The following is a 12,678-nucleotide window of genomic DNA, read 5'->3' as shown; positions in this document are numbered from 1 at the left end:
GGAACCACAAGAACAACAGTTAAATCATAAATATGATTTAAGATACAAAATTGTATCCAGATTAACCCACACTATCAGGATTAATAGCTTAGTACGGATTTATGCGACCAGATTTACCATACAAAAATATATCTTCTCACGACTACATATATTTTACATCCTGTGCGGGATCTTAATACTAACGGAATACATCACTGGGTACAGCATTTGTACTGCGGTCCACTCCAAAGTCGAAAATGTTCCCGCAAAGACGTTCTTTTCTTAAATTATATTATTGTTCTTATATATTACGGCAAACACCTCCAGTTTTAAGTATTGTTCTTATATGCATAATTAGTTGACAGAATTAGGCACAATTTGTGCATTTTCTATGGATACCAATCCTATAGATTCAAAAGCTATGTTCTCCATGTGAAACATACTGACCAACATCCATTTAATACAATTTTCTTATGAAAATTATCCACGATGCGAATTCATGCCTTCTTTGTCCTAACTGTCAAAAGTTCACCTCACCAACAACCAAATATTGATTGCACTTTTTTATATTTTTTAATGATATTCTTCATTTCTGAGTAATATTTTGTTTCTTCTTTTGCAAACTTTCTTTGCCCGATTTATGGAAGAATCGTTCAGAATGTGTTCCAAAATCATACGCATTTATATCTTTAATTGTTTTTATGTTTTTAATTTTTTCTGTCAAAACGAACAATTTTAAATTGAGAGAGAAGACTTCTCGGTCAAAAAGCTATATTTTTCAAAATTCCAGTGCATTTCAGAGTGTAAAAAAGTAAGTTCACTCAAAAATTAACACTATGTTATGTCACGATATCGTGACATAACATAAAGTTATACACTAATGACATCTGTGGCCAAATTGTTACAATTAAATGTCCCATCAAAGACACATAATATAATAAGATGGGACCAAAGACATATAATATATGGTCTTTTCCAGAACTGCAAGGATGTAAAAGTTTTTACCACGATAACCGATTTTCGCTTTATGATATCGGAGAAATTGGCAAAACTAGTAGATTCTTGCAGGTTCTGGAACAGACCAATAGTTTTATGTCTTTGCCGTTGTCTATACATTTATTAGTCTAAGCTATGACCACACGTTCTGATTTTTTGATTGAACGAGTCGATTTTCGATCACTCGATTTTCGGAGTTGAAAAGTTAAAATAGGAAAGTCCACTTTTTTGTAATCGATTTTCGATGTTGATATCATCGAAAAGTAAGTAAACCAAAGCAAACAAAAACTATTTTAACAAGTTCCAACCCCAGAAAAGTTTTATTTAATTTTGGTAAAATTTTACCCTGATGAACACAATGAGTGACACAGGGTCAGGAAAATTGGTGGAAGAATCTTTGAAAAGGAAGGAGAAACTTAGACTTCTTAGAGAAAAGGCCCAGAAGTTGGAACAGAAAAATGGCGGAGAATGTGGCGGTCAGTTGTCGAGGTATATATGATTATTAAACAATGAAATGAATGATTGACAAATTGCATTTATTTTAGGCCGGTATTCAGAAGCTACAAACCTCAAAATGAAAATACATTAGGCGAGATTATTCCACAACAACCATCCGGAGATATCGAAGACGCTGTTGAGGACCAATTGAGTTTGATTAGTAGCACCACTGTTGTAGAGGATATAGACATAGACAATTTGGCACCTCGTAAACCTGATTGGGACTTAAAGCGAGATGTTGCCAAAAAATTGGAACGTTTGGATCGCAGAACGCAAAAGGCTATAGCCGAGTTAATTAGGGATCGACTGAAAAGTAACCAGGAAGGCCAAGATATATTCCAGGCCGTAAATGTAGCAACAGCCCATGTAGGAAGTAAAAATGGCTAGTAGGGTATTATTTAATTTAATTTTTATTACAAACAACTATTAATAATGTTTTTCTAGAAATTATACCAGTCTTATCCAGTCTTTTTATGGTCTCTCTCCAGTGGTTTCAGTTTGGTTTGCATTGAAGCGATTTCTGAAAAAGATGGAAAATAAAATTAAAGATTGCTTAGTACAAGTTGGAGGAGGAAGTGATTAGAACATGTTGGTCTGTTGAATGTACGTGGTTCCATATATTTATGAGCGTTTTACAATATTCTCGAAAATATTGTTCAATATAAAACATTTGATTTGTCTATAATTCAAGTTTTCCCATATCAACAACAACAACTATCTAATTCATCAAAAGGACTGAAAAATAGTATAATTGACTGAAAATGAAAATTCTTTAAACATTGGAAGGTAAAAAAATATTGCTTTCAAGTTACTTTCGCTTTCTCGGAATGTGAATGTAATTTATAGAACAGAGAATTAATTGTATATTCAAATCGGTTGTCGAAAACATGTCGATCAACAACAGTATATTGCCAATGGTAATTACATAGACACAGATTTAACATTTTTCTTAGAAACAGTTATTTTGGTGTCTGCACCTTAAAGTTTTTTTTTTCATTGTGTTTTATCTAAAAACGCTGAAAAACTACAAAATTGCACAAGTGTTCCAAATATTTTCAAAAACAATGATACAAATAAGTAATGTAGTAGACATACTATGCTATGTTAAAAAATTTAGGGGGTTTCACGAATGCTAGTAAATACACAACTCTTTTATGTGTAATGGTGTTTTTTATATGAAGCGTAAACTTTTTTGTGAATATTTTGTATTAAAATATGCATTTTTCTGCTGTGGTATTTTGAATTGTATACAATATTTACAGAATTTACCAATTTACTAAACTACATATGATATACATACGTTCTGAGTACTTGGCATCCAATGCAGTGGCATATTTTCTCATTGAGTCCAGCTCCTTCGGTAGTTCTATCCTTAAAGCATCTACTGTTTGCTTGAGAAAATCAATTTGACCATCTCGTTGTTTTATTTGAAGATTTTTCGCTGTTATGGTTTGCTCTTGCTGTAAAGCAACTTCCGTCCGCCAACTAATCACTTTCTTTAACTTGTTGAGTTCTTGGCTTTGCTTTAATATAATCTGATTGGCTTTCGAAATTTCCTCGGTGGCGATTTCTAATGCTTGTCTTTTAGTGTGGCTTATTTTCTTTTCGGCTTCTAGTTCGGCCATTAAATCAGCTCTGGTCTTTTCGACTTTCTTAAGTGCGTCCTTTAAATCGTTAGCCTCCTTTCTGCAATCTTGCAAGTGCATATCATGTTTGCGTTCACTGTTCTTTAGTATGGAAATTTCTTGGTGTAATTTATCATTTGATTCTTTTAATTTTGACAATTTAATCTTCAGTTCAGAAAGTTCTTCATTCAACATTGCATTGCGTTTTTCTTCCTGCCTACCAAAAAAAAGTTAAAGCAAAATATACATTCATGTCTTATTTTCAACTTACACTTTATCATTATGCATTGATTGTTTTTCCAGAACTATTTGGTCGATTTGCTTCTGCAGAGCACTTATTGTGTTTCGGCTTTTATCGTTTTCTTGTTGTCGATGTTCATTGCTCGTTCTTATTTTTTCTTGTAATTGATGAATTTCCTCAGCATGTTGTTGATTTAAATTCCGGGCACTTTCAATGATAGTTTCTCTTAGTTTTTTACATTCCGTATCTAAAATTTCAATTTTCTGGTTTCTAGTAAAAATTTCGTTTTGCAACTGTTGATTGTCCTTTTCCTGATGCATAAATTTTTTCTGCAAATATGATATGAAAAAACTTCAATGTTAAATCATGTACAGTGACAACAAATCTGACTTTAATTTCATTTGGTACTGATTTTTGAGCGAGACATAGGTTGTAACCTGGTTTTTTGGTTGATAACGTAATATCCAATATCAAACTTCAGATTAGAGGTTTCTTAAAACTGAAAACTTTCATAATTTATATGAATGCAAAATAGTCAAACTTCTTCAAGAGGGTTTTGTTTTAACAGACAAAAAGAATTAAAATGTAATGCTGATTTTGTTCATCAACGAAAGCATAAAAGTCAAGATAATTTAGAAATGCTTATAAGTACGGCCGTAAAATTAGAAGCTTCCTTTTCCATTTGTTTTTGCACAACGCCTGGATAGAATATCCCATAACATAGCCATTTTTACTAGTACTTGTACCAAATGAACGTAGTTGTCATAAAAAACAACAACAATGCGATTAAGCCTGATCATTTTGAAACTACAAAATTGTTAATTCTTAAAAAGAATTCATGAAGAGTAACGTGACAGTGGGAGAGGAGACTAAAACTTCTTTGTTGACTAGGTTTTGTGTGCCATTGGAAATTGTCTTACCTGTATTGCCTCTAAAATATTGTTCATATAAAATAGCACAACATTAACCGGTGCTTTGCGAGTTGGCAAGCTTAGATGTACTAAATTTTTAAAGGATCTTCTCTCAACGAATTGCAGTTGATAACCATCCCCACAATTATTCATTACAGAGGAACTGGCACATTTATCCTTTTGTGGTTCTTGAAGGTTCAGCTCTAAGTTTCCTGCATGGCACTCCTTTAGTAAATGTATCAAATTCTCAACAAATCCCGAGAAACTAACATGCAATGACTGATCCTGCTTCAGTTCCTGGAAAGAGTTACTATCCACAGTGCTAATATACATTTTCCGCTGATCGCACTTTTCTGTCAAGCGTAATTGCTATAGGAAAAAATGCATGAGAGTATTTGTGATCACTTCACCCGTGTGCAACCCAATTAAACTTACAATGAGTTCCTTCAAATCAATTTTTTCCGCATAAACATAACATTGCCTTTGGAATTGGGTATTGCCACGAAATGTGACCATTATCTCCGCCGTTGGTATTATACATTCGATGTGTTTGCTATTATTGACGTTGACAAAACAATCATCCTCTACAATTGAAGAAGGCAGCGAGCGCGGCAAATATTGATTTTGATTGTGAAACATTTTTTATAGTGATGTGTCGTTCCGGTTGTTCCGCATCCATCTACTTCATATGCATTATTCTGTTAAAGGAACTATCGGAACTAGTTAGATCGATTACATATATCCATATCGTTCCTTTATCACATGTTCTCGTTGATATTCCACACGACACGATTTGTAATACATAAAAATAGATGTTGTTTTCTAGAACAGCATTTAAGAACATTTAAAGCATTTAGTTTATACTTATTCAATTGAATGAATTTGTAATTTTAATACCCTTGTATATAATTGACATCCACTGGATTTAAAAGTTGGTTTAATTTGAGGTATACACAATGGAATTCAGAGTGGAAATCCACTCGATTTAATGAGTCTAAATGTATTTTTATTGAATCGATAAGGAGGTAATACATGGGAGAAGAATACAGGTATGCATCAACGCTTGGGAGCATAGATATGTCAAAAAAACTTAAATGTTTTTTTTCAAATATGTTTTCATGTTTTCTTATACTACGTCATTCGGAGGCTATTATAATTCGCGTTTTCAACAATTTTTACAAATTTAAATAATTTTTCATTCAACATTTTCAATTCCAAAATTAGTTTGACAGTTCATTGTCCCAGCAGCTGTGTCGACGCGTCTACCTATATTCTTCTACCATGGAGGTAATATAACGATTACGTTGTAAAGTACTCAGAAACCTCAGTCGTTTTAATTTGTCAACTCCATTGTATCATTACGATGGTTTACGTAAACATGCTTTATAACAGAACTACTGAATCGCAATGCTAAGAGTATGCCCGCTTCTTGTCAGAGTTATTCAAAGCTCTAACCATAATAGAAAAATACAGGTAGTCGCATCGACAATGGGACAATGATTTTTTGGAATTGAAAATGTTGAATGAAAAATTATTGAAATTTGTAAATATATCATTGGATACGACCAAAACGTGTCTCATCGAAAAAGTGTCTAAAACCTTAGGTCTCTTCGGAGACATTCGGTGTCGATGTAGCGATGTTCGTCCGTCCGTCCACACGATAACTCTCGAATGGAGTATCCGATTTGGATTAAAATTTAATTTTTTCCATTTTCAAATGTCGTAACCCATTTTTAAACCAATAAATACTCTCATTTGTTAGGTTTTGGACATATTTTATCATTGTTCTGAGAGTGATATAATTTGAACAATGTAAAAATATGAGAAATTTTGTGTGGAGAATTAAGTCGTTCTTCCATAGTTAAGGGTCAAACAACGAATAGAGACCGAATCAAGTGTAGTGGAAACGCCACATTACACATATGTTAATCATTATCGTTAAAAGAACAAACACGGGGATCCGACAAGAACTAAGAAAAATAAACAAAAGCGCATCAAACTTCGTGTAGACAAAACAAATCAAGTGGATTTCAGTTGTCAATTTCATTAAAACCCACTGGATTTTATGTATAAGCAATTGAAATCCATTCGATCTAATAAGTGCAAAAGTATATTCAGAAAATGTTAAAGCTGCCCTCAGACACACCCAACTTGTGACAAGTTGGTACAACTATTAGTGCGTCTGAGGGCTAGTTGTACAACTTTTTCGAAAGTTGGTTGAAGTTGGTTGGAAATATCAAAAATTTTTGATAATTTCGTAAGTTGGGCCAACTGTTGGTGCGTGCGAGGGCAAGTTGTACCAACTTCAGTGTTTTCTTCATTTATGTCTTGACTTTGGTGAAGCAGCACATACATAAGCTGAGCGCTGAGCGCAAGAAGAGAAACATAATCATAAAATAAAACAAGACCACATTTTTTTCTTCAGCTTTTTCTTTCTCTGTTGTTGTCTTTCTTCTTCTTCCTCTAAAATTATATCAATTCCAAGTAGCGCAAGAGCATCCGAGTTCACGTTGACGCTTCAAAAATACTTTGTAAATGAAAAGTTGGTACAACAGTTGTATGAAAAGTTGGTACGTGCTAGGAACACAATTGGAGCGAACGATGAATTTCGCCCTACGCGGCGACAAAATGAGCCGCGAAAATTCGTCGTATGGAACACAATACCGACGAAATTATAAAACAGCTGATGAAGTTGTTTACTTTTTGCTCATTTGTTGACTACAATGTATTATACAAGAACACATAATTCTTTACGTTCTCTATTATAATTTCACTTATGTCCATCTTCTCTATTATAAATTCACTGATATCCATCTTCACTCAGGCGCAAGTACACAAATAAATAAACAAATTAATTATGTTTTTTTTTATACGAGTAACAGATAGTAGAGTGACCATTTTAAAGTAAAAAGTAACTTTATTTACTAAAACACATAAAATTCGTACAAGTATGGCCACCTTGTACTGTTTTGTTCGCCGGTCGCCGGCGTATAAAATAGAAATAAAGCTAATTGAGTTCGCGGCGACCGACGAAATTTTCGCCGGAGCCGTGATTGTGTGCACTTCCATATACACATATGTGTTTTATTTTTGACGACGAACATACGCCGCGAAAAAATTCGTCGTTCGCTCCAATTGTGTTCCTGGCATAAAAGTGACAAGTTGGGCCAACTGTTGGTGTGTCTGAGGGCAGCTTAAGAAATGAAATCAAAACTTATGTCGTATTTTCATACTATTAGGAAACAAGTGAACCAAAAGGAATTATTTGTTTTAAATTAGTGACAAAAATTAATTTAGAAAAGGTTTTTGGAAGCTGATGTTCTGTTGACTCACTTCTGAAGTCAACAGAACATCAGCTTTTTTCGAAAATCGCAAACAACTTATGACACAATTCTTTATTAATTTGAATGAATAATATTTGCTCTGCTCCATAACCTGCCAGAATATCGTTCATCGCAACAGAAATGTTTTACATTCGTACAGGTTCGGGAACAGGGCATAGGTGAACGAAAGTGCAAATGTAGTTCCGATCATCCCTTTACAGAATTATTCTTTTGAACTAGTTCGTTTGAGCTACACAGCTCTACATTTTTGTGCTTCTCTAGCCGACACGTGCGTGCGCTTTGTTTTTTTTTTTTTTTTTCTGTGAAACTGATTTTAACTTTTTAAAAAATGAAACAAAAGAACAACAAGCTAATAAAAAAGACTGCCAAAGTAAATGATAAAAAGGAAGAGGAATTATTACACAATGAAGAGTCGGTTAACGAGGAAGAATCTGGTATGTATTTTTGGAAGAATGAAGTACCTATTTCTAATTTCACTTGAAACATCATGATTCAGTAGATAGCAGCAGTGTCTCAGACGACGAGGATAACGAAGAGCCAACCGAGTGTCCCATTGGAAAAGATGAACCAACTATTCCATCCAAAGTAAACATTGGCACAGTTGCAGAGGATGTTCCACTCGATTGCATTGTACATGTAAACAAACTGCCCAAAAGTAAGCTTCGCGGGAACAACTCTAGTTTAGTAAAAACTCTTAGATTTTTTCGAAATTTTTTCCAGAGGTAGGTATTTTTACCCTTATCCCGGGAAACTATTTTTTTCTTGGGGGACGGACCCAGGACCCCAGATTTTTGACCCGAAAGTCCGGGATCAAGACCCCACCTGGACCCGGATCCACTTACCCGATATAGACAATATGGGTATCGATGGAAAGCTTATGAAAATACCTATCCAACAAGTGGTCACATGAAGGGGTAAGTTGTCATGGTTCGGAAGTTATAGTCAAATTATCGATTTTTTGGACCCGGATTTTTTATGAAACCCCCAAAAAGTCAAAAAAGGGCCCATTATGGGGGTCAACAAAATCGTTTCCAAATTATAGCTGACACTCTTACCTTTCAAAAATGCTACAATTTGTGCTAATACCTTTTTCGGGTCCAGAGATATGGGTCTTTCCATCCGCATAACCCGATTCTAACCAGTTCATTAAAATGATGTTTTTAATAAAAAAGTGTTTATTTCGCGTAGCAGTCGTCGGAATAACAAAAGTTTTCTAAATTTGGCTCTTTTTGTAAATAGCCGGCCTTCGGCCGGGTCTTGAGATTTTCACCTATGGGTATGTCCGACACCGGCTAACGCGAACAAAAGGTTCATAATTTCGGCACTTTTTTTAAATAGCCGGCCTTCGGCCGGGGCTTGAGATTTTCTCCTCTAGGTATGTCCTACACCGGCTAACGCGAACCAAAGTTTTCTAAATTGGATACCTTTTGTAAGTAGCCGGCCTTCGGCCGGGGTTTGAGATTTTCTCCTCTGGGTATGTCCTAAACCGGCTAACGCGAACCAAAGTTTTCTAAATTTGACACTTTTTGTATATAGCCGGCCTTCGGCCGGGGCTTGAGATTTTCTCCTCTGGGTATGTCCCACACCGGCTAACGCGAACCAAAGTTTTCTAAATTTGACACTTTTTGTAAATAGCCGGCCTTCGGCCGGGGCTTGAGATTTTCTCCTCTGGGTATGTCCCACACCGGCTAACGCGAACCAAAGTTTTCTAAATCGGATACTTTTTGTAAGTAGCCGGCCTTCGGCCGGGGCTTGAGATTTTCTCCTCTGGGTATGTCCTACACCGGCTAACGCGGACCAAAGATTTCTTAATTTCATTCTTACGCAAAATATACCATTTTTTATTGAAAACATAGTTTTAATGAACTGGATAGAATCGGGTTATGCGGATGGAAAGACCCATATCTCTGGACTCAGTGAAGGTATTGGCACAAATTGTAGCATTTTGGAAAGGTAAAAGTGTCAGCTATAATTTGGCATCAATTTTGTTGTCCCCCATAATGGACCCTTTTTTGACTTTTTGGGGGTTTTATAAAAAATCCGGGTCCAAAAAATCGATAATTTGACTATAACTTCCGAACCGTAACATCCTACCCCATCATGTGACCACTTGTTGGATAGGTATTTTCATAAGCTTTCCAACGATACCCATATTGTCCATATCGGGTAAGTGGATCCGGGTCTAGTCGGGGTCTTGAACCCGGACTTACGGGTCAAAAATCTGGGGTCCCAGGTCCGTCCCCCAAGAAAAAAATAGTTTCCCGGGATCATGGTTAAAATACCTACCACTGAAAAAATTTTCGAAAAAATTGAAGAGTTTTTACTAAACTAGAGTTAAGCCGCTTCGCGGCGTATACTATTACATATTCAATCAATAAACAAACATTATTTTGCAGAAACAAAAGTTATCGACGTGGTAGAGATTTTCGCGGAATACGGACCAATCGATACGGTGCATTTACAAGAAGGGCCGGCTGACTGTACAGCAAACATTGCGTTTAAGAACTCGAAATCAGCAACCGCTGCTCTATCCGCAGACAAGAAGAATGTTAAAGGTTGTAATATTGTTGTGACTAAAAAACAAATATCCAAGAAAGGAAAAAAACAAAAGGACACAGCAAATGTCGGTCGAGAGCGTAGTGTTTATGTTAAATTTTTGAAACGCGGTACCACTGAAGATCAGCTCAAGGAACACTTTAGTTCATGCGGTGATATCGAAGAGGTACGAGTTGTCTTAAAGAACTCTGTAACATATGCCTTTGTAACATTCACCGAGAAGGAAATGGTTCAAAAAGCTCTGAAACTACATAATTCTATTCTAAACGGAAGTACAATAGGTGTGCTCGAAAGTAGCACAGATAACAACAGCCAAGGTAACAAACGCGACCCCAACCTCACCATTGTGTTGAAAAATACTCAAAACCTAGAGAGTATTGAAGGAGAAAAACTGGAATCCATATTTGCAAAGTGTGGGGAAATTGAATCGATGGATGTCGTCTGTAGGAAAACTACGTTGGCTTTTATAACCTTTAAAGATGAAACTGCTGTCAAAAAAGCATTCAAATTAAATGGCAAACAGATTAAGGAAATATCAATAGATATGGAGGCTTATAATCCGGACAAACCAAAGACATCCATATTTGTTAGCAATGTTGCTAAAGGTATGATATTTAAAAACTGCTTTGATGTTGAAAATACTCAGTCTTTCACATATATTATTTCAGATGTAACGGAGGAAGATCTAAAAAGTCATTTTTCGGTATCTGGAGACATATCCGCTGTTATTCTGAAAAATGGATTTGCCGTTATTCATTTCAAGGACTCCGATGGTTATTGTAAGTCATTTTTATTGAACGAAACAATTCTAAAAGGACAAATGCTGTTCTTGGAACCACACTCCTTCCGAAAAAAGGCTATCTTGAAATCAAAGAGCCACAAAGGTACAAAACGCCCTTCCCAGCAACATAATGGTGTGTTCGGCGGCAAGAGAATAAAGGCATAATCAGTCTTATTACGATTGGCGATGTTCACAAAATTTCCTTAATTTTGTAGTAAATAAAAGTAACAATTTATAACTAATTCCTTTGAACGACAACGCCAAAAGTAACGAAGGTGAAAATGTACTCTATTTTTAAGAAAACACAAAGAATTAATAAAGTTGGTATACTTTTTTATACCTAACTTCAAAATGTATGGACGTCTATTGTGCTCCAATAGTTCTATATAATATTGTTTTTATTATGGAAAATAAAAACGTTGGATAAATCATGGACAAGTTTGAGAATCTTTATTTCCAAATACAGGGACTAAATTCTACCCATATCTAATACCTGATGTACGTCTTCGACGTTGTTCACATGTAGTTATATGAATGTTACAGAAATTAGTCGTTACCGTAAAAATGAATAATAGAATAATGGGAAAGGCAACAATTGGGAAACGATGGACGTATGGACCTTGGGTATTTAGAAAATACGACGGTACGAAACTGTAAAACTAGTAGGGGTATGTGTATTTTTGTACGGGTATTAGCCCTGTAAATTTCTATAGAAACGACTAGACGTTGAATGTTAGTGTTAAACGCCAGTTGCCTCTATCAACATTTTCACTTTTACCAATCAATAACGAGCATACAGAAATTAATTTCGATCGATTTTTTTCGAAATTAATTTCGATCGATTTTTTCGACACTGAATGCTTTAATTTGGTTCCAGACTAAACTTCAAAGGACTTGTTGAATTCAAATCCTGGTTAATTTCAAAAAGCCAGCACCCTATTTAATTCATTTCCAATGTAATTTAATGCATCATCAGGGGTATAATAAAGGTATACTCACCTTCTGACAACACACACATTCGCTCATCTATATCAGCGGTGCTCAAGAAGAAATATCTCTTTTCAGTCAAATTTCTCTTTGCTTATTTAAACCAAGAACAAAACAGTGCTAAGTCATTATTTATACAAATATTTTTTATCCATTTGCTTTATAAATTATTTTGGCAAACATTCGTGTTTAAAAACAATCAAATATAACCGTAAAATATAAAGAAAAACAGAATTTTAATTTTCTCTTAAATTATCTCTTTTTTCTCTTCATGTTCTAGAACACGGTTTTGAGTACCGCTGTTCTAAAATCAATTTTGAGACAGTTTCATTTTGATGATATTAGCCAAATTTTTTTTTAATGGAACTGACTGAAAATTCACTCAAGGATTTCCTTCTGAGTACTTTACTTTTCTTTGTGAGTACTATACCCCTTCAAGAGAATTGTTTATTATGGTTTCCAATGAATTTTTATACCCCTTATGATGCATTAAATTACATATATCCCCTATATAACGGTACCTCCCGGTATTCGGTATTTTGATAATTGTAGCCAAATTTTTTAATGGAATTGTCTGAAAATTCGCACAAGAAGTTCCTGCTGATTACTGGTATAACGATACCTCCTACTATTCAGTATTTTGATGATTTTAGAGACATTTCAAATTGTTTCAAATTTCATATTTGAAGCTCGTAATGAGTACTACAATCTATGTAGGTCCTCGTCTTAATATAACCCACATATAATGGCAACTTCATTT

General features: G+C 34.9%; 3 protein-coding genes across 5 annotated transcripts; 2 read left to right on the top strand and 1 right to left on the bottom strand.

The window, feature by feature from the left end:
• Positions 1 to 1,216: 1,216 nt before the first annotated feature.
• Positions 1,217 to 1,923, top strand: LOC101893842 (coiled-coil domain-containing protein 12). The gene is made up of 2 exons (XM_011296695.3): positions 1,217 to 1,464; positions 1,521 to 1,923. Exons 1-2 carry the CDS (start codon positions 1,325 to 1,327, stop codon positions 1,858 to 1,860), a joined length of 480 nt encoding a protein of 159 aa, XP_011294997.1. The 5' UTR covers positions 1,217 to 1,324; the 3' UTR covers positions 1,861 to 1,923.
• Positions 1,866 to 4,947, bottom strand: LOC101896618 (spindle assembly abnormal protein 6 homolog). Of its 2 annotated transcripts, none has more exons than XM_020039079.2 (5): positions 4,686 to 4,947; positions 4,260 to 4,619; positions 3,370 to 3,668; positions 2,734 to 3,315; positions 1,866 to 1,993 (listed from the first exon to the last, which is right to left on the bottom strand). In XM_020039079.2, exons 1-4 carry the CDS (start codon positions 4,887 to 4,889, stop codon positions 2,739 to 2,741), a joined length of 1,440 nt encoding a protein of 479 aa, XP_019894638.1. In that variant the 5' UTR covers positions 4,890 to 4,947; the 3' UTR covers positions 1,866 to 1,993; positions 2,734 to 2,738. The 2 variants fall into 2 exon arrangements, with proteins under 2 accessions (XP_019894638.1, XP_005176130.2); XM_005176073.4 differs by having other exon boundaries at positions 2,774 to 3,315; positions 4,686 to 4,943.
• A 2,868-nt stretch (positions 4,948 to 7,815) lies between these two features.
• Positions 7,816 to 11,369, top strand: LOC101894136 (DNA-binding protein modulo). Of its 2 annotated transcripts, none has more exons than XM_005176057.4 (4): positions 7,816 to 8,028; positions 8,091 to 8,249; positions 9,991 to 10,755; positions 10,819 to 11,369. In XM_005176057.4, exons 1-4 carry the CDS (start codon positions 7,923 to 7,925, stop codon positions 11,094 to 11,096), a joined length of 1,308 nt encoding a protein of 435 aa, XP_005176114.1. In that variant the 5' UTR covers positions 7,816 to 7,922; the 3' UTR covers positions 11,097 to 11,369. The 2 variants fall into 2 exon arrangements, with proteins under 2 accessions (XP_005176114.1, XP_011295007.1); XM_011296705.3 differs by having other exon boundaries at positions 7,817 to 8,028; positions 8,094 to 8,249.
• Positions 11,370 to 12,678: the final 1,309 nt, after the last annotated feature.

Source organism: Musca domestica, unplaced genomic scaffold (assembly GCF_030504385.1).
Source record: "Musca domestica strain aabys unplaced genomic scaffold, Musca_domestica.polishedcontigs.V.1.1 33, whole genome shotgun sequence".
In the NCBI taxonomy this organism is placed as follows: domain Eukaryota; kingdom Metazoa; phylum Arthropoda; class Insecta; order Diptera; family Muscidae; genus Musca; species Musca domestica.
The sequence above is the reverse complement of the archived record's forward strand: the minus strand, read 5'-3'. Positions and strand labels throughout refer to the sequence as shown.

What these genes read in the sequence shown, in the direction of transcription:
- LOC101893842 (XM_011296695.3), top strand. Translation starts at nt 1,325, where the DNA reads ATGAACACAATGAGTGACACAGGGTCAGGAAAATTGGTGGAAGAATCT. An exon ending in TGTGGCGGTCAGTTGTCGAG is followed by an intron (nt 1,465 to 1,520) that starts GTATATATGATT and finishes CATTTATTTTAG; the next exon opens with GCCGGTATTCAGAAGCTACA.
- LOC101896618 (XM_005176073.4), bottom strand. Translation starts at nt 4,889, where the DNA reads ATGTTTCACAATCAAAATCAATATTTGCCGCGCTCGCTGCCTTCTTCA. An exon ending in ATATTTTAGAGGCAATACAG is followed by an intron (nt 3,669 to 4,259) that starts GTAAGACAATTT and finishes TCATATTTGCAG; the next exon opens with AAAAAATTTATGCATCAGGA. An exon ending in TCAATGCATAATGATAAAGT is followed by an intron (nt 3,316 to 3,369) that starts GTAAGTTGAAAA and finishes TTTTTTTGGTAG; the next exon opens with GCAGGAAGAAAAACGCAATG.
- LOC101894136 (XM_005176057.4), top strand. Translation starts at nt 7,923, where the DNA reads ATGAAACAAAAGAACAACAAGCTAATAAAAAAGACTGCCAAAGTAAAT. An exon ending in GGTTAACGAGGAAGAATCTG is followed by an intron (nt 8,029 to 8,090) that starts GTATGTATTTTT and finishes ATCATGATTCAG; the next exon opens with TAGATAGCAGCAGTGTCTCA. An exon ending in TGTAAACAAACTGCCCAAAA is followed by an intron (nt 8,250 to 9,990) that starts GTAAGCTTCGCG and finishes ATTATTTTGCAG; the next exon opens with AAACAAAAGTTATCGACGTG.